Consider the following 21,354-nt stretch of genomic DNA (forward strand, 5'->3'; position numbering starts at 1 on the left):
TACTTTTTTCAATTTAGTACAAACAGAATTTCCAGTAACCGCTTTCTGATTTCTTAGAATATTATATACTGTCCAAACACTTTTGGGTCATTCTACAGAAACGTCGATTTTTTGGCCCTAGCATTTACAGATATATTACACTTAAAAAACATGTTAGGGTTACAATTAATTTACATTTTCAAATAAAACTAAGTTATTCTAACAATTACACCATCTTCAGCCATCAATTTAGCAATATTCCAAGCACCACAGAAATGCTCATTCCCACAGTCGTGTGTAAAGGTTGAGGCCATATTTTGAAGAAAAAAAAACACATTTTTCTGCTATTTTTACTACAATAATCTAATGATTATGGAATATATATAAGTTAAATGACATAAAGAAAACAAATGGCAAATAAATATTATAAAACATATAATGTCCCAAGTAGTTGTGTCACTGGTGTTACTGCATAACAAAAAATCTCTTATTTTGAAATAAAAATCACACTGATGACATCACTCGACTTTCTTTTTACCTATTTTCTGAAGATCTATGAAAAAGCACATGGTAAGTCCACTGTGTCTCTTTCAGTTATCAGAATTTTTTTCATTTAGCTCATGATTTCATATGAAGCTTTTAGTTGACGTCACCGGTATGACCTACTTTATTCTTAGGTAATTGTGAAAAAATAGATAAAATAGATAAATTACATATTTTAGTGAATACTGCATGATTGACTGCGTGTAGTTTGATGCTCTGTAGAAGCCATTTTATAAAATGCATTTTTCATTGAAATGTCTCTGGTTTTACCTTTGCCTTCCGCCCAGTGACAGCTGGGATAGGCTCCAGCACCCCACCGCAACCCAGAAGGATAAGTGGTTTAGATAATGGATGGATGGATGGTTTTACCTTTCTTATGTGTAACACCAATGAGGATTGGTAACACCAGTGACTCCTATGGATAGATAGAAAAGTTGACATTTCTGTAGAATGACCCTTTTGGAATACATAATGTACATTAGTAGTAAAATGATAAATAAAAATAAGTGAACATGGAAGTCATTACACATTTTTGTGAATGCAGAAAGTTTATTTTATTTTTTTTTATTTGCTCAACATCATGAATGATTTAGAAGAGAGTTAGAAAAGATTTCAATGTAAAAGTTGAAAGTTGGAAAAGAAATAAATGAAAAAAAAGAAAAAGAAAGTTGGAAAAGAAATAAATGGAAAAAAAGAAAAAGAAATTCAGCAACTGTAGACAGTTTTTAAAGAACTACTGTAAGTCTGGCATGAGTTCATCATGTGTTGATGTCACATAGCCGCTGCTCAGATGTAAGATACTCATTAGGGCTCTGTTATTCTCCCATCTGTAGAAACACAAGATTTATCAGAAGTGGTTATTTTTTCCTGAGGTTTGTGTGCTTTTATGTACCAAAAACATTGATAATTCATTTGTATAAGAACATTTTCTAACCTCTCTTTGTCCCTGAGTATAAAACAGATCATGTCCCTGAGTACTAAACAGAGAGCTCTGCACATGAGATTTCAAAATATAAAAAAAATGGAAACTTATTGAGCTAAGTCCAGGTTAAACAGCCAACTAACTGCCAAAATCAGAAAAAGATTGTATTATTAGTGTGCTTGTAAAACACACTCACTCACACATTTTATGTCACAATACCTACATTTAGAGCCAGTTCTTCACTCAACCTAATGAGAAACTGTAGAACAGACTCAGTTTATATCACAATACCTACATTTAGAGCCAGTTATTCATTCAACCTAATGAGAAACTGTAGAACAGACTCAGTTTATATCACAATACCTACATTTAGAGTCAGTTATTCATTCAACCTAATGAGAAACTTTTGAACAGACTCAGTTTATATCACAATACCTACATTTAGAGTCAGTTATTCATTCAACCTAATGAGAAACTGTAGAACAGACTCAGTTTATATCACAATACCTACATTTAGAGCCAGTTATTCATTCAACCTAATGAGAAACTGTAGAACAGACTCAGTTTATATCACAATACCTACATTTAGAGCCAGTTCTTCATTCAATGTAATGAGAAACTGTAGAACAGACTCAGTTTATATCACAATACCTACATTTAGAGTCAGTTATTCATTTATTCATATTTATCTTGTATGTGTGGGAAAGATCACACTGTTATCAGGTAGCATATATTGTTGCTGTTTTAACACCTCATGTCAAAAAACAACTACCTTACTGGAAAAGGAAAAACATTCTTAACGATGATGTACTATATATTAATGTAACAAGGCTGTTTGTCCTCCTATTGAGTAAACCCTGTCTGGTTTCCTCCCACAGTCCAAAGACATGCAGTCAGGCCGATGGGACATGCTAAATTGCCCCTAGGTGTGAATGTGTATGTATGTCTGTCTGTCTGTCTGCCCTGCGATAGACTGGCGACCTGTCCAGGGTGTATCCTGCCTTCCGCCCAATGACAGCTGGGATAGGCTCCAGCACCCCACCGCGACCCAGAAGGATAAGCGGTTTAGATGATGTATGTATGTATGTAAGTTTGCTGGTATAGTTTTTCCTTGACCTCATGTTTATCTCAGCTGTCCCATTTCAATTCGGTTATGTCATCTTCATTAGGCAGTAGGGGTAAAAATAGTGCCTGTCACAAGCAGGCAGAGACCAACCCAACCATTTTCTTGGTTGGGTTAGTCTTCGTCTGGCTATTGTTTTGTCCTAAACAACTTGCTCTATTGTTTTTCGTTCTCCATGTGGGATTTTTTATGTTATATATTTCACAAATATGCTTAACCAAAATGCTTGGTTACATATTTTTTGTTGTTGTTGGTGGTATTTGTTTTAGCCACATATTTTATGTTGAATTAAATTTAGTAGGCACCTGTTGTGATGTTACCTGCGTGGTCAGAGGAAAGTTTACTTCCTGCAAATGTAATGGTGCATTCATCAGTTAGATTACATTAATTGTGATATACACTATATTGCCAAAAGTATTCGCTCATATACTATATATATATATATATATATATATATATATAACTATATAGTATACTATATATTCACACGCATATGAACTTGAGTGACATCTCATTCTTAATCCATAGGGTTTAATATGATGTCTGCCCACGCTTTGCAGCTATAACAGCTTCAACTCTTCTGGGAAGCCTTTCCACAAGGTTTAGGAGTGTTTATGGGAATTTTTGACCATTCTTCCAGAAGTGCATTTGTGAGGTCAGACACTTATATTGGACGAGAAGGCCTGGCTCGCAGTCTCCACTCAAATTCATCCTAAAGGTGTTCTATTGGGTTGAGGTCAGAACTCTGTGCAGGCCAGTCAAGTTCCTCCACACCAAACTCGCTCATCCATGTCTTTATGGACCTTGCTTTGTGCACTGGTGTGCAGTCATGTTGGGACAGGAAGGGGCCGTCCCCAAACTGTTCCCACAAAGTTGGAAGCATGAAATTGTCCAAGGGGCTGAGCCCAACTCCTGAAAAACAACCACACACCATAATCCCCCCTCCACCAAACTTTACACTTGGCACAATGCAGTCAGACAAGTACCGTTCTCCTGGCAACCGCCAAACCCAGAATCGTTCATTGGATTGCCAGGTGGAGAAGCGTGATTCGTCACTCCAGAGAACACGTCACCACTGCTCTAGAGTCCAGTGGCAGCGCTTTACACCACTGCATTTGATGCTTTGCATTGCAGTTGGTGATGTAAGTGGATGTAAGTTCATCACTGCATCCACAAAAGCAAATTAAAACTCTGCCGTGAAAAGAAGAAACAGGATCCAGACACGCTGGGCCTGAGTTAATTTAAGATGTACTGAAGTGAAGTGGAAAGTGTCCTGTGGTCTGACGAATCAACATTTGAAATTCTTTTGGAAATCATGGGCACATGGACACCACCCAGCTTGTTATCAGCACACAGTTCAAAAGCCAGCATCTGTGATGGTATGGTGGGTGCATTAGTGCACATGGCATGGGGGGTTTCACACAGCACATCTGTGAAGGCACCATAAGTGCTGAAATATATACTCAGGTTTTTGGCAACATATGCTGCCATCCAGACGACGTCTTTTTCAGGGAAGGCCTGGCTTATTCAGCAAGACATTCTGCATGTTCTACAGCAGCATGGCTCTGTAGTAAAAGAGTCCAGGTGCTAAACTGACCTGTCTGCACTCCAGATCTGTCACCCACTGAAAACATTTAGCACAAAAATATGACAAAGCAGACCCCGCACTGTTGAACAGCTAAAATCCTTTTTACTTTCAAATCTACAGCAGTCGGTCTCCTCAGTTCCCAAACACTTACAGAGTGTTGTTAAATGAAGAGGTGATGTAGGACAATTGTAAACATACACCTGTCCTAACCTTTTTGAACATGTTGCTGGCATCAAATTCAACATGGTCATATATTTTTCGAAAACAATAAACTTTCCTAGTTTCATTTCATGTGTTGTCTTTGTTATATTTTCAGTTAAATATAGTGTTTACATGATTTGCCTATCATTGAATTCTGTTTTTATTTACATTTTGCACAGTGTTCCAACTTTTTTGGAATGTGGTTGTATTATTATCAAAAAACCAAACACTATGCACTCTTTTCTGTCTAGTTTTTGCAGCCTCAATAACCTCAATAATCGCACAGATGTGTGATTTGATGATCAGTAACCAAAATCACATTTGAAAAAACATTCAAAAGGAGTTAATTGCTATTAAAATGCTACAAGACTGTGTGTTTGAGGCTGTACATCAATTGTAACCATGTCAACGTAAACAACACAAGGCAGCAGTTGTTTTCTTTTTTTCATTTCTTTTTTTGTGGCAGTTTTATTTTCTGGCATGTGTTGGACTTTGACTTGATGTAAGACATAGGATTAAATGGAGTGAATTCACTCAAAGGGGAACGACTACAGACTTCACAACAAAGCTGAAGTTAGTTTCTTCTTCGCCAGCTTCTCATTTGAATTTTCCTTTCCACTTTAAATGGTGCAGCAGTTAGCTGGTACCTGAAGAGGTGTCAGAATGTCACTGCTGCAACATTTAAGTTGGAAAGGAAAATTTAAATAAGAAAGTGCTAGGCAAAGAAGTCACAAAAGTTCAGGCAGTGTAATCAGGCTGCTTTTTAAAATCATTTTTATATAATCACGGACAAGACTAAAATGTGCCTGCTTTCCAGGAACAATTTTGAGTTTTACAGCATATTAATCATTTAGAGATCATCAGCAAATTTGGGGCAAGCAGAAGCAAGCAGCCCTGTTTTGTGGACATGTATGCAATTGTGAATGCACACAAGGTAAAAGACCACAAAAGCTGGGCAAGCCAGATATTCACAAGCTTGGAAGACATTGCTGTATTGTCCAAATTATCTTCATGTAACCCTTTAATTAACCCTTAAATAACAGCTGTTGATGGCAAAAACCTTCAAAGTTGATTGTGAAGATTTGATTATTGAAGAACTCATTTGGTACCGATGGTCTTTGTGACCATCTGAAGTGCAGTTTAAACTAAACCCAACTCTGAGGATGGGTACTGAAATACCTGTAATGAAGTTATACCTTTATACCAACGGGTAGACAGCATTTGTGGCGATACCACACTGATTTTTCTTGTTCCTGGACATCTTGATGTAGCCGTTTTCACCCCAGTTAACACCCCAGCTGCAAAAGAAATTGCTGTTAGTGTGGCATGAAAATGAAATCTACACAGTTTTCATCTTATGTCAGATTATGTATGTGGCAAGTAATGAAAGCTAATTTGCCACCAATTAGCATGGTGCTAACTGCTCATCTCAAACCATGAAGAGTAATCTCTAATAGACTTCATTATGAAGTTTCTGACACTGTATGACACACTGTTACTTATAAACACGGAGTAAAGTCCAGATAAAATTCAGATTTCAAGATGGCTGCCACTACAGTTTTTGCTGTGACATTTTTTAAAGTTTATTTTAGATTATTTAATTACTCAGTGAAGTTTAAAGCAAGCATGGGGGGGTTTAGGCATGTAGTATGCATGATGCTAATTGGTGGGGTATAAGCTTCCATTACATTTAAGATTTTTGTTATATATAAATGTTATGAATGTATTATTTTATTGATTCTATCTGTGTAGCATCTGGAAATCTTTTTAAGTAAAATCCATTATTATTATTATTATTATTATTATTATTATTATTATTACTCTACTCTTGTAGCTTCTTGACGGATTGTCTACATTTGGTCTAAGGGGAAAATTGAATAAATGTTTGTTTGAACCATCACTTCATGACTTACTCTGTACTTACCATGAATCATTCAGAAGCTACTGAGAATGTTCTGTAGTTATGAGGGTGAGGAATTGTTAGAAACGTGTGGAACCATATACAGACCCTAAAGGTTGGTTTCCTGGACAGGGATTAATCGAGTCGGCTTAATCCCTATCTGTAAACCAGTTATATGTTCCTGGACAGGGATTAAGTCTAACCCTGGATTAAATTTCAGTGTCAACAGAGCATTACCACTGGAAATTATTTCTAGGTTTAGGCTTAATCTGGACCTGGTTAACCAGCCCTAAAGGGTTAAAACACATTCCCATTCCTTTGCTTATTCCAATTGGGATTTTTTTTAAATGAACGCTTAGTTTTGTTTGCCTGTTGCTTTACCTGTTCTTGACCAGCCAGTAGTCCTGTCCACTGGTGCTGCGGTCATAACCAACAACCAGGACAGCGTGATCCAGAATAGTATCGCTGCAGTATTGTTCATCATACACACCTGCAATCAGTCAATGTAGCAACTGTCAATCAAGACTTTCGGACATTAATTGACTAGTTGGTAATTTGATGAACCAATGACTCAAGTATGCTAAGAGAACAGCAGACAGATGAACTACCAACAGAAACCAACACATCCAATTTAATTCAGTCCCACAAATTATCCAGTGTACAGAGCCAGCCACACAAACCTTTACAGCAAGTGAAATTTCAGACACATCAGAAACTGCCTCAATTTAGGGTTTCTCTGGAAATTCTCTGTGTTATCTTAGCTGTGTTATTAATCCCATACTAAGTGTTAATTTCCTTGATGTTCCTTGTTTCATTAATCCCATACTAAGTGTTAATTCCCTGGACTGACTGGACTGATTTCAAGTCCCAGTGAACGCAGTGTAAATGATTAAAAATGTTTGTATGATGCTAAAATCTATCCAAGAACTGCCTGAATCTGACCTGATATTTATGTGAGCACTCATGATTGACAGTCTTCAGTGTATCACTGCCAGCCTGCTACACCACTGAAACAGAACTAAACACAACGGCATGAGTGAAGCAGGAGAAGTGAGTGAAACAGCCTCTACATATACAGGTAGTGTTGTAGACCCTGCTGTGTCCACTCATTAAACCCTTATCCAGCTTTTATATGGAGAAGAAGGTTAAAGAAGATTCCTATTCGCTTTACTGTTGAATCTGCATACAGGGAATGCTGATGGTTAGCTTTCATTTGGTAAGTTTCCTGGATTCAAACACAGAGAACAGTAATTTGTTAAAACTGTGTGGGCGAGACAAAACACCTCAGCCTTGCTACAGTTACAGACTGTAGTCCATCAGTTTCTCTGCATACTTTATTCCCCAGTTCTTCAATGGTCAGGACCACCAGAGAGCAGGTATAATTTGAGTGGTGGGTCATTCTCAGCACTGCAGTGACGTGGTAGTGGTGGATTGTTGGTGTGTGTTGCGCTGGTGCAAGTGGATCAGACACAGCAGTGCTGCTGGAGTTTTTAAACACTGTGTCCACTCACTGTCCATTCTATGAGACTCTCCTACCTTGTTGGTCCACCTTGTAGATGTAAAGTCAGAGACAGTAGCTCATCTGCTGCTGTACAGTTTGCGTTGGTCAGTGCTGAGAATGACCCACCACCCAAATAATACCTGCTCTGTGGGGGTCCTGAGGGGGTCCTGACCATTGAAGAACACGGTAACAGAGTATGCAGAGAAAGAGATGGACTACAGTCTGTAATTGTAGCACAAAAAAAGTGCAACTATACGGTCAGTGGAAGTTCCTAATAAAGTGCTTAGTGAGTGTATGTTGTGGCCCACAAGATCAAGACTAACCCGCTGAGAAAGAAACTCCTATCTGTTACACTATGATAATACAAGCAGTGGCACAGACATCTAAGAGTAACAATGTCAGATTCACCCAGGTAACCTTGCATTTGCACACCTGCAAAGTAAAAGCAGCATATTGTAATGAGTCAATGTTCGTCAGTGTCTGAGGTGGTTCAATAGTTAGGTATGTGCACCAGTGCAGAAAACATATAGTAATGACAAATCAGGGGTGGTTTTTAAGTTTACCTGACTGATAAAGTTTGAATGTGCGACGTCTGGTGTCTATGTCTACAGAAACAGGTCCGATTGCGGCCACTGCAGACTGCAGAGCATTCTCATCCCCTTCGGGCACTGTTTCGAAGCCGCTGCAGGTAGCAACAGCGTTTTGTTGATTATATCTGCAAGTCCCTTCCTGAGGAGAGATGGGAAAATCAGGATGGCTAGCATTCATTTAAAGGTTCAGGCACATTAAGTCTACATTGAACATCATGAGAGACTATGGGTAAAGGGGAAGTGAGGGACATCATAATAGCCGAGTTGTCTGAAATAAAGATAGGGAGAATTGTAATATATATTGAACAATATGTAATATATTATTGAGTGTTTAAGGGCTGAGGGCGATATGAAAAAAAAAATCCTAGAATATGATCTGTTACAAGTAGAGCAGAAGGTGTAGTTTCTACAGCCTGGATTGTTTGTATGCCAAGGATCAAAAAGATTCTTTCCAGCTATGAACTAGTAAGAATAAATACTAATACTAGTTTTAAATCAAATATGGGTTTGGGTCTACCTATTTCAAAATGAATCAACAAGTAACAGCATAAACATGCTCCACATCTCATTTCACCCTCTGTCTTAAACGCTTCAGCAGTTGCCGACTTATGTTACTTTGTAGAGCGAGTAAAACCACAGACCCATATGATTGGCTTACAACTGATGAGGTCTGATATGATTGGCTTAAAACTGACAAGATTTGATATGACTGGCTGAGCTGTGGCGAATTCTATACTGTGTATAGTCCTGTGTTTTGTATAGTTCTGTACTGTGTATGTAGATTTTTGTACTGGGTATAGTTCTTCATTGTAGCGTTCTGTACTGTGTATAGTCCTGTAGTGTGTGTATAGTTCTGTACTGTATATAGTCCAGTAGTGTGTGTATAGTTCTGTACTGTGTATAGTCCAGTAGTGTGTGTATAGTTTTGCACTGTGTATAGTCCTGTAGTGTGTGTATCATTCTGCACTGTGTATAGTCCTGTAGTGTGTATAGTTCTGCACTGTGTATATTTTTGTACTATTTTTGTATTTCTTCATTATGTATAGTTTTGTACCGTGTGGAGGTCTTCACTGTGTGTAGTTCTGTACTTTGTATAGTTCTGCACTGTGTATAGTCCTATAGTGTGTGTATAGTTCTGTACTGTGTGTATAGTTCGGCACTGTGTAGTCCTGTACTGTGTGTACTGTTCTGCACTGTGTATAGTCCTGTAGTGTGTGTATAGTTCTGCACCATGTATAGTACTGTAGTGTGTGCATAGTTCTGCATTGTGTATAATCCTGTAGTATGTGTAGTCTTGCATTTTCTATAGTCCCGTATTGTGTGTATAGTTCTGCACTGTGTATAGTCCTGTAGTGTGTGTATAGTTCTGCCCTGTGTATAATCCTGTAGTTTGTGCATAGTTCTGCATTGTGTATAGTCCTGTAGTGTGTGTATCGTTCTGCACTGTGTATAGTCCTGTAGTGTGTGTATCATTCTGCACTGTGTATAGTCCTGCATTTTGTATAGTCCTGTAGTGTGTGTATAGTTCTGCACCATGTATAATCCTGTATTGTGTGTAAAGTTCTGCACTGTGTATAGTCCTGTAGTGTGTATAGTTCTGCACTATGTATAGTTCTGCATTGAGTGCTGTACTGTGTAAGGTTCTGCCTTGTGTAGAGTTCTGTACCATGTACAGTCCAGCACTATATAGCGTTTTGTATTGTGTAAAGATGTGAACTGTGTAGAGTTCTGCACTGTGTAAAGTTCTGTACCAAGTATAGCTCTTAACTGTGCTACAGAGCCCTGCTGGTGACATCTCTTCTAAATAAAAATAAAGCATGGCCACGCCATATTAACGTGTGGGAATAAGATCCTAATGCAACTTAATAAGGCGTGGGAATGACATAGTAAGGCATAGGAATGAGACCTTACTCAATAATGGCCATATTTTTATTTATACAGGGGCTCCGTATAGTGTAGAGTTTTGTGCTCTGTTAGTTCTGCACTGGCCACCAGCAGGCCACTTCATTAAGTCCACCTCACTGTATTTACACTCATTGTCTATGCAATTTATAGTTCTACAGTTACAGACTGTAGTCCATCTGTTTCTCTGCGTACTTTGTTACCCTGTTCTTCAATGGTCAGGACCCCCACAGTACCGTTACAGAGCAGGTATTATGTGGCACTCAGCACTGTGACACTGATGTGGTGGTGACTTATTGTGTGTTGCACTGGTATGAGTGGATCCAACGCAGCAGTGTTGTTGACATTTAAAACACAAAAATTACAATCTTGGTTATATGTCCATTACTATTTGTAATATAGGAGCAAGATCATTTTTTAAATGCAGAGGGAATTCCAGCTGCACATGCAGGTCACAGCACAGAAATGGACGAAGAAGTAGCTGCAAGTCATTTCAGACAAATTTATTCTATCAGTGGCTTTCTGGGATAGCTATGAAGTTATAGAAAGTTTATACCATTGCTCAGTGGTGAGAACATACACGGAGCACATATTTGTTACAATACTGTTGTTTGCTGTGGAAAATGGGTGTTCATATCACATGCATTGTAGTGTTTTTAGTGGATGTGCTGGCATGTAGTTTAGCATGAATACAAATCCAAGAGCTTGTCTTTTCCCAAACATTGCTGCCGATTCTTTCTGCATCACTTTTACTCTGGTTGTATTGTAACAATTTTGAATGACAGTGGCCACATACAGCTGCTAGTAACCCAGTGTCAATCTTTGTTACTTGCCAAGTGATATCTTCTACAGCTAATGCATAGTCTACTTTAATGGAACGTTTTTTTTCCTGTTGCAAGACCTCATGTTTAACTTTATTACATGTAATGTGTTCTCCACACTCGCAACTCATATCTACATGCTTAATTAGAGTTTTTGGGGATTTTTTAACAATGCTAATTTACATTATAGTCATGGGGCTAACCACAGACTTGTCCGTTAGACAATGTTGAAGAGAGCCCTATCACCCCCTATTTTGAGCTCTGCCTTCATGAGATATTGAATTGGTTTAGAACAGGCGTCTATAATTAAAATTCAATAAGGTGCATTTAGAGATAATTTCCTCAAGCAAAGGTCCGGAACATCATAATGTCTAACCTGCATCATGATTCAGTGCCATATAATGTATAATGAAGTAGCCTAGTAGGTATATCAACATCTTTTGCAGTCAAAAACTGAATGTCAAATCAAATAAAGTACAATTCAGTCATATTTCAACAACATTTATCAGTTTTCTCTTTTTAGAGCACGCCATGTGAAATAACTTCCCTCTGGCTCACTTTCTTCTCTGACTGCTGTGTCTCGCCTTGTCCCTCCCCTGTGTGTGCGTCTCAGTGCTCATTGTAATGCACATATCTGATTGGTTGAGTAGTGTCACATGTGATATTTACAATGCATGCGTTTGGTCTGTGAGTTTCCTGGGCTGTCAAATTAAATGATTCTCCATAGTTTATCGCTTATAGGTCCAGGTCCACATAGGACTTGGGTCCATCTGGGTCCGGACTCGGACCACGGTCCACCTAATAGTGACTTTTTCACACTATGTTTGTCTCCACATTAATAAGTCTAGATTCCTTCACGTTTAGCCCCATGGTCGTCAGATGTGTGTTCTCAGTACAAGATCATGTCTAGCTCCGTGAGACTAACCATAGAGCTGCATGTTTATAATTTTGTCATTGAGCTGTGAGTTTGGTTTTCCAGAAAGTTTAAATAAAAACTTTTTCAGCTTCAGGAATTAAATCGAAATAGTTTTACCTTTCAGATAATCAGGATAACGTCTGAATTACACTTTCTCTGTAACACCTTTCCACATCTCTTAGCCTAATTATTGTGAATAATTTATCACCAGCATCGCTCTAGTGGTTTTCTAAAGGGGTTTTGCCAGAATTTTTAATTTACTTGTTGGAAGAAGTAGTGCTTAAAGATGGTGGCTAAGCACTGACTGGATGAGCATCATGTCATTCAATAATTTGCAAATGGTCAATTACAGTCCATAACATGATTTTAATTCAGAACATGGATTCTAAATTCAACTGTCAGGCCAGATGAGAACCAAAGTGTGGCCGGTCCAAGTCCGCAGGCCCTATGTTTGACACCCCTGTACTAGACTATTGCATTGTGTGATAGCATGCATTTTTGTGCAACAACCAATATACAATAATACCAATAAACTGAACCGTAGTCTGGTTTTATTGGGACCCTCCACTAATTTTAAATAATTAATTGTGAAGAATATGCTATTAGAACTACGTGCCAATGTGTCTTGTTAGCTTCTAATTGTATTTTTTTTTGTTTAATTTTATTTATACTAAGAAACAAACCCTCTCTTTGTGGATCATAAAACTAATAAATAGAAATAAATAAGCTGATGAGGTAAAAAGCTGGTTTATCAATAGAGGAGAAATGTTTTGAAAAATTGTTAATGTAGCAGGAATAAAAGTCACGTGTTTGTTACTATGTCCTCTCAATGACATTTGCTGCAGTGGGGTTCGGTGAGAGTCAGTGACTTACATCCCTTATTAAATGGGCCACTGCCTGCTCTGCTCCCTGCTGCCCGGCTTCTCTGAACGGACCTACATCATATACAGCTGACTGAGGGTCAAAATTGCTCTACCAAGCATTAATAAAGGTTCAACTCCTACAGGGTAAGTGAGACACTTGTCTTACTATGTATGGTGCAAGTGTGTCATGTCATCTTCAAGAAATTGTGCAAAACAGTAGTTAAGGAAACACTGAGTAATTCCTATTTTCTACTGTTCAGAAATTAGCTTAAAGTTTACAAAACGTTTTAATGGAAATCCTGCTATTGTTAGACATTCCACCAGGGCATGCCACACGGTTCAAGGTTGTGGCTCTTCCACAATTAGAATCCCCAGTTTGCTAAATAGAATATTTTGGCACACCATGACACTTTTCAGATAGATCTATCAATTCTGCTACTTTTTAAGCTGTTTTATAATGTTATTTTATTCACTTTTTCATGAATATTTAATTCAAACAATCACAATATTTTAATTTTATTTCCTGTGACTATTTAATTTGCTCTCTCAACTTCACTCATTGGTAAGCACAATAGACTCACCTCGTTCTCATAAGAATAGGACTCCTCTGTCTGCAGGCCTCCAACTTTCTTTATGTACATAAAGGCGAAATCTACACTTCCACCTTCACAGCCATTGTTTCCATTTTCAAAAGAGCAGTCGACCAGCTGCTGCTCACTGAGGGACACCAGTGTCTTTGTCTTCTTGAACATCTGAGCCTCTAGTGCCCCTGTCTGAGGAAAAAATAGAGGGAAAATGAAGGGAAAGAGAGAAAAAGAAATGGTAATGATTTGTTTTCAACACTTAATATCATTCAAACGTTGTGATTGACAGAAGAGATGCCATGCTACAATATCCCTGTACTGATTTATTAAAAGAACCCCCTGAGAAAAGGCCAGAGACATTAAAACCGAAAAGTAGGCTGGCCCAAATACATACAAACACTGAATAAATGAACTACCGCAGGATACATACAGTCCCTGTCACTTTTTTTAGAAACCCCTTTCGTGTAGCTCCACCTTGCTGGTGTGCATGTTAGAGACTGTAGCCCATCTGTTGATGTACAGTTTGTGTTATCCATCCTCTTGCAAGTACATGACTCTGCTGGTCCACTGTCAGAACTGTGAATCTGCCTGTAAGCCAGTAGTGGCCCACATTGAAACAGGTCAGGACCACTGCTGACAAAACTAAGAATGAACAATTAACAGTTTTTTTGTTTACTGAAACATATTATATGGACAAAAATATTGGACAAAAAAATGGGAAACACTTCTTAATCATAGAATTTAAGTGTTTCATTCAGTCCCATTGCCACAGGTGTATAAAAGCACAAACGTTTACAAATTTTTGTGAAAGAATGGTGTGACAGTGCCACATGAGAAGTCTTAAAATGGTTAAATGAAATCCTGGCAGCGTTAAAACCTTCTGGTGTGTGGGTTACGTATTAAATGAATGGACGTTTTTTTATTCTGTATTAGCCAAGTGTATTATACGGGGCCCTAAAATGAAACTGAACTAAGAGTTGCGTATAGGCCCTTTAAGAGCTCTGCTGGAAAAGGGGGGGTGGAGGGACTGAGACAGGTGACTGGAAACCAGGAAAGAGGAAGGACGAAAAAAGTTTTTGGGCCCTGTGGAAGTGAGGGTGGTGATGTGTTTGGGGTGAGAGGAGCAGTACAACCCAAAGCCTACCACTCAACCTGGGAACTCATGAGCTCGGCCGAGGATCCATCTAAAAGGGCAAGACAAGCGCAGGGAGGAACTAGAAGGTGGATTTCCTCTAACTGTCTTGGATGTAACTGGATGTCAGGCCTGCTCCACCGGTGAGATCTATCCTGGATTTTTTCTTTTTTCGTTCACTGCAATGCATTGCTTGCTAAGGACTTGTGGGATTTTGGATTTTTTGTGACTTTGAGTTTTGGACTTTCAGAGTTGATGGACACTGGGCACTTATTGTGTGTATATAGGGGTTGTATATGTGTATGTGTTTGTTCCACTGATTTTTCCAATATAACTTCAACGGGTTTTTGTCTCTCCTGTTTGGGCTTATTTGCAATCTCCTCTACTCTTATACTTGGGGTGTATAGTCCTTGGACTTCAGTAACTGTTTTCTTGGTTGAGATTTACAAGGGGATTGTTACAATGGGTCACTCTAAAGAGCTCACTGAACTCAAGTGTGATACTGAAATAGGATACCACCGTTGCAACACGTCAGTTGACGAAATTCCTTCCCTCCTAGATATTCCACGATCAACTATGACTGTTATTATTGAAAATTGGAAGCGCTTAGGAACCACAGCAACTCAGCCATGAATTGTCAGACCACGTAAAGTTACAGAGCAGGTTGCCGAGTGCTGAGTAGCATAGGTCACAAAACTCTCCATCGTTCTGCTGACTCAGTAACTGTTCAAACCTCCTCTGGCATTGATACCGGCACAAAAACTGTGCCAGGAGCTTCATGGCATGGGTTTTCATGGCTGAGCAGCTGCATGCAAGCCTTACATCACCAAGCACAATGCCATTCATCGGATGGAGTGGTGTAAAGCACCGCCACTGGACTCTGGAGCAGTGGAAATATATTCTGTGGAGTGACGAATCACGCTTCTCTATCTGTCAGTCTGATGGACAAGGTGGGTTTGGTGAATGCCAGGAGAACGTTAACTGCCTGACTGCATTGTGCCAGCCGTAAAGTTTGGTGGAGGAGGGATAACGCTATGGTGTAGTTTTTCAGGGGTTGGCATAGAACCCTTAGTTCCAGTGAAGGGAAATCTTAATGCTTCACCAAGACATTTTGGACCATTTCATGCTTCCAACTTTGTGGGATCAGTTTGGGGAAGAACCTTTTCTAATCCACCATGACTGAGCCCCAGAGCACAAAGCAAGCTCCATAAAGGCCTGGCTGGGTAGGTTTGGTGTGGAAGAACTTGACTGGCCCTCACAGAGCCCTGACTTCAACCCCATGAAACACCTTTGGGATGAACTGGAACGGAGATTGTGACCCAGACCCTCTCATCCAGCATCAGCGTCTGACCTCACAAATGTTTTTCTGGATGAATCGGCAAAAATTCCCACAGACACTCTGCAAAATCTTGCAGAAAGCTTCCCAGAAGAGTGGAAGCCGTTATATCTGGGCAATTCCATTTCACCTCCACATTTTGCTCTTGCCTTTGTCTGATACAAGTTAATCTTGGTCTCATGTGTCCACCAGACCTTTTCCCAGAATACTGCAAGCTTTTTAAAGTACTTTTTAGCAAAGTGTAACCTGGCAATCCTGTTTTTGTGGCTAACTAGTGATTTGCATCTTACAGTGTAGTCTCTTTATTTCTGTTCATGAAGTCTTCTGTGAACAGCAGTCATTGACAAATCCACACTTGCCTCTGAACAGTGTTTTTGATCTGTTGGACAGGTGTGTGGTGATTTCATCCAGCTGTACAGGTCTTGCTTGGCCTACCAGCCCCTTTATGGTTATAAAGCTCACTAGTTCTCTCTTTTTCCCTAATATTGTTCCAAACAGTTAGTTATTAGACCAAGTATTCCAATTTCTGATTTATGAAAACTAGTTTTACATATATGTGTAGAACCATTTATATGTTTATATCCCTGTTTACAAAGGATGTCCCAAAGATGCTGAGAGACAGATGTGCTATAAAGTTATGTCGATAAGGAGACAAATGCAATGTGTTTCATAGTCAGTTTAGCTAGTTTATTAGTTTAAGAGGTTTTGCATCACACAAAAAGTTCTGCATTTGAAAGATCATGAGGAGAAACAAAGTCTTATTATTAAAAATTAAAAAAATGAAACTGCATGCATTTTAATTATCAATGAAATAAAAATGAAAATACATTTTAATCTAAGGTATTTTCATTTTTAATTCATTTTAATGCCTACAATGCCTCTCTCTAACGATCATGCTCGCTTACTTTAAAACAGTGCTTTTTAAACTGTGGGTGGCAGTGCACTGGTAGGTGGGGATGAATCATTGCATATATGCAAAAGTAGAGCTAAATTAAAGGCTTTTCGGATTAAAGGCAGTAACCTTCATTTCCTGGCACCCAACTGCTGTACAGGGGCGTGGCCAATGTGGCCAGTGCCACCATAGCGTGAAGCTTGGCCACCACTTTGGCCAATCCTTTTGGCCACCCCGGTTATGCAAAGTGAGACAGTCAGCTATCCTCAGTAAAGCAGTGACCAGAGAAAAGTTCACTGTGTGAACGGTTATGCTTACGGTGTGAACAGTTATGCTTACAGTGAAAATCTGTCATCAGGGCAGTTACTGAACATATGTAAGAGTCTGATCACTCTGCAATCAGCATTCAGTACAGCTCACTGTGATAAACTACTTTGATGAGTGAAAGGATGGTGGTCAACGCTGGTCTTATTCATTTTGTTTAGTAAATGAACAAACATTGGTTTTATACATTAGGAAACAGATAACTATGGAGCCCCGCTGGTGACATCCTGTATAAATAAAAATAATGCGTGGCCACGCCTTATTAACGTGTGGGAACGAGATCCTAACGCATGGCCACGACTTAGTAAGGCGTGGGAATGAGATGATTAAGTCGTGGCCACGACTTAGTAAGGCGTGGGAACGAGATCACTGCTTACTAAGTCGTGGCCACGCATTAGGATCTCGTTCCCACGCCTTACTAAGTCGTGGCCACAACTTAATCATCTCATTCCCACGCCTTACTAAGTCGTGGCCACGCATTATTTTTATTTATACAGGATGTCACCAGCGGGGCTCCGTAGATAACATCTACATCACAATAGTAATTTTGTTCAAGTGCTCTGTGTGCATCACATGACCACATTGAATGATCACATTTTTTACAAACCAAGATGGTGGAACATGTACATCGCGATGCTCAGCGTCTCACCAGTTTTAGTGACATAGTATTTATTTATCTAGCCATCTCCTGTGTTTTCACTCAACTCATTCATGCAAATTTCATATACAACAGAGAGACACTGCTTAATATTAATCATTGCTGCACAAACATCATTTTGGACCTTCCATTCAACTTCAACCAGCTAGCCCTTAGCTAACCAGAACACCGAGACCAGACTAACCATTCATACCAACTGGAAGAGCCTGGCACTGGTGTCGAGACCATAAACAAAGACGGGGTAAGTGCAGAGGTCTGAGTGCTAAGCTAAGGCTTAACTCACACCGGCCAGCACTACCTAGCATCTTCCTCACCAATGTGCAGTCTCTGGCGAACAAGCTGGACGAATTAAAGATCTGGACCCTCGCACAGTAAAAGGCTTATGGGCTGCAGTTTCATGTTTTTTTTTCAGAAACATGGCTAAGCAGAGATGTTTCTAACAGTGTGGTGGAACTAATGGGGCGTACAGAGCTGACTGGTCAGCTACAGCTTCGGAGCTTCGGGTGAGAGCCACGGTGCTGTTTGCATTTATGTAAACAAAGCATGATGCACAGACTCTGTCGTTGTTGACACCCACTGCTCTGCTGATCTGGAATTCCTGATTATTAAGTGCAGACCCCTCTATCTTCCATGTGAGTTTACCTGCAATGTTGCTGCTGGTAACACTAATGCTAATGTGGCTATGAAAAATCTTTGTGCTGCTGTTATCAAACTGCAAACTGTGCACCCAGACGGAGCCTTTATCATCACTGGGGACTTTAATGACAGCAATTTAAGATCTTTATTTCCGAAGTTTCATTAGAATGTCTCCTGCACCACAAGGGGACAAAAAACTTTGGATCATGTTTACACCAGTGTGGCTAATGTGTACAAAACCACATCCCTCCCCCATCTGGGACAGTCTGACCACCTTTCTTCATTCCTGCTCCCCAAGTACACCCCAGTCATCAAACGTGAAGAAAAAAACCCACAACAAGATCTGTGAAGATCTGGATGGAAGGGGCTGACTCCTCTCTTCAGCAACTGTTCCAGCACACAGACTGGAGTGTGTTTGCAGCCCAGTCCACCACAGACTCTCACACCAACATTGACATTTACACCAACTCTGTCCTGGAACATATCAACAGCTGTGTGGACAGAGTGACAACTCACAAACAATAAAAACCTTGCCTAACAGAAGCCCTGGATGAACAGAGAGGTTCACCTCCTGCTCAAAGCAAGAGATGCTGCCTTTAGGTCTGGTGACCATATTACAGGCTTACAGCTTACAGCCAACCTCAGAAGAAGCATCTTAAAGGCTAAACACTGCTACAAACAGTGGATTGAAGAGTAATTCAACTCCTCTGACCCCCGGCACATGTGGCAAGGCATACAGTCAATTACTGACTTCAAACCACCATGCACTGTGCCCCTACCATTGTGCCTCACTCCCCGATGAGCTCAACCACTAAGGTGGTCTTCTCCAAAACAGATTTACCACCAGATGAGCAGCCACTTACATCTCTACCATGGATGTCTGTCACACTCTGAGCAAGGTGAATGCATGAAAGACAGTTGGCCCTAATTGAGGTTTAAAGCTTAGCCAGCTTGGTATCAACACAACTCACTGTAATTTAATTCTGGACTTCCTGACTGACAGACCTCAGTCTGTTAAGTTAGATAAACTCTTCTGCTCCCCCATCACCCTGAACCCCTGTGTGCCACAAGGCTGTGTGCTCAGCCCTCTTCTGTACTCCCTGTTCACTCATAACTGTGTTCCTGTTTATGGCTCGAACTCCATAATCAAGTTTGCAGATGACACCACGGTGAGGGGTCTGATCAGAAGTGATGATAAGATGGCCTACAGAGACGAGGTGCAGCAACTGGTGGTCAACACCCAGAAAACCAAGGAGATCATAGTGGACTTTAGGAGGGGTAGGAGCTAGGCACACTCCCCCATCTACATCAACGGTGCGGAGGTAGAGCATGCCTGGCTTCAAGTTCCTTGGCATCTACATCTCGGATGATCTCACCTGCTCCCTAAACTTCTCCATCATGGTCACAAAGGCGCAACAGCGTATTTAATTCCTGGAGCATCAAGAAAGCTCACATGTGTCCCAGGATTGGTGAACTTTTACTGCTGTACCATTGAGAGCATACTCACAAACTGCATCTCTGTGTGGTACGGCAACTGCTCCGCATCTGACCGCAAAGCACTCTAGCGGGTGGTAAAAACTGGCCTGGGCAGGGCGAGGAACATCATCAAGGACGTTTCTCATCCCAACCATGGACTTTTTACCCTCCTTCCATCTGGCAGATGTTACAGGAGCCTCTGCTCCTGAATCAGCAGGCTCAGTAAGAGCTTCTTTCCTGAGGCTGTGACCCTGCTGAACTCCACACCGTCACTTTAACTGCCTCTTTGCACTCACTGCACTGTTACTGTACTTTATGCTTTCCTAGTATTATTGCACTATTCATATTTTGCACAGTATACTACTGCACTATTCATATTTGCACAAACAATTACTGTACAAGTTTACTCTGTATACTTATCTTTACATATGCTGCTCTCACAGTAAATACTACCTACATTTGTACGCTCTCCACTCACTCTGTATATATGTATATTATATTTATAGTTGCATATTATATTTTTTCTACCACTCTATATCTGCACTTTATATGTAAATAATACTGTATTTTGCACTTCTGGTTAAAAGCTAACTGCATTTCATTGGCTCTGTACCTGTACTCTGCACAATGACAAAGTTGAATCTAATCTAATTTAATCTTTTTTTTTTTAATTAATTGAATAATTAATTTATATTCAACTATAATCATTTGTCATATGAACTGATTAATTTTTACAGCTGTGTGCATGTGTGTGTTCAGGCTAGATTCTTCTGAGGTGAATCCAGTAAACATAGGTCAGTTTGTCATCCAGCTAAAGACTGTTCGCTAATAACGATACCTTTTACTCTGCTGTCTGGCTGTTTTATCGTTAGACTCATGAGTAACCTGTAGCAAGGCAGCCTAAATTCTACAACCTAAAATATTAATGTTAATGCAAATTAAAAATTTGATGTTAATGCCAAGCAAATTTACTGTGTAAATAATTCCCTCATGAATGATTAATATATATCAGCTCAGTTTTTCAGTTTACTTTTGGTGAATTTAACACAATTTTATTTGAATAAAACAGCCATGATATACGCACAGATGAACATTATTAACCACTGTTTCTTCTTTGCCACTACAAAAAATTCAGTGGGTCTAACATACACTGTAAAAAATGGCTCATCAGACCAACCTAAAAAAATACTTCATGTGGTAACAAGTGAATTAACTAGTTTTATTCAACCTGAATGAATGATTCTTTCATAAATGTAGTATTTTAAGTTGGATAAAACTAGTTAAATTTCTTGTTACCACATGAAGTAATTTTATTAAGCAGATCTGACGAGCCATTATGTGCAGTGTACAAAACTAGCTGACATCATGGAACAGAACCAATTTAAATAAGACATGTAATGTCCAAATGTTAAGTATGCATGTATGCAAATGTATGCATGTTTGTGATTAGAAAGGCCACAGCTGAAC

General features: G+C 39.6%; 1 protein-coding gene across 2 annotated transcripts in view; it reads right to left on the minus strand.

Moving 5' to 3' along the window:
* Positions 1–1,200: 1,200 nt before the first annotated feature.
* The window catches only part of LOC118800990 (cathepsin L1-like), a 28,858-nt gene continuing 8,704 nt past the window's right edge, over positions 1,201–21,354 (minus strand). The window contains exons 5-9 of one of the 2 annotated variants that reach the window (XM_036561162.1): positions 13,431–13,622; positions 8,321–8,486; positions 6,638–6,746; positions 5,553–5,654; positions 1,201–1,349 (exon numbers count right to left, since the gene is read on the minus strand). In XM_036561162.1, coding sequence (XP_036417055.1) covers positions 5,555–5,654; positions 6,638–6,746; positions 8,321–8,486; positions 13,431–13,622 — 567 coding nt within the window. In that variant the 3' untranslated portion in view covers positions 1,201–1,349; positions 5,553–5,554. Of the gene's footprint in view, positions 1,350–5,453; positions 5,655–6,637; positions 6,747–8,320; positions 8,487–13,430; positions 13,623–21,354 lie in introns of those variants that run through there. The other variant, XM_036561163.1, reaches the window with a different exon arrangement.

The sequence above is a fragment of the Colossoma macropomum genome, unplaced genomic scaffold, assembly GCF_904425465.1.
Source record: "Colossoma macropomum unplaced genomic scaffold, Colossoma_macropomum, whole genome shotgun sequence".
NCBI classification, from domain to species: domain Eukaryota; kingdom Metazoa; phylum Chordata; class Actinopteri; order Characiformes; family Serrasalmidae; genus Colossoma; species Colossoma macropomum.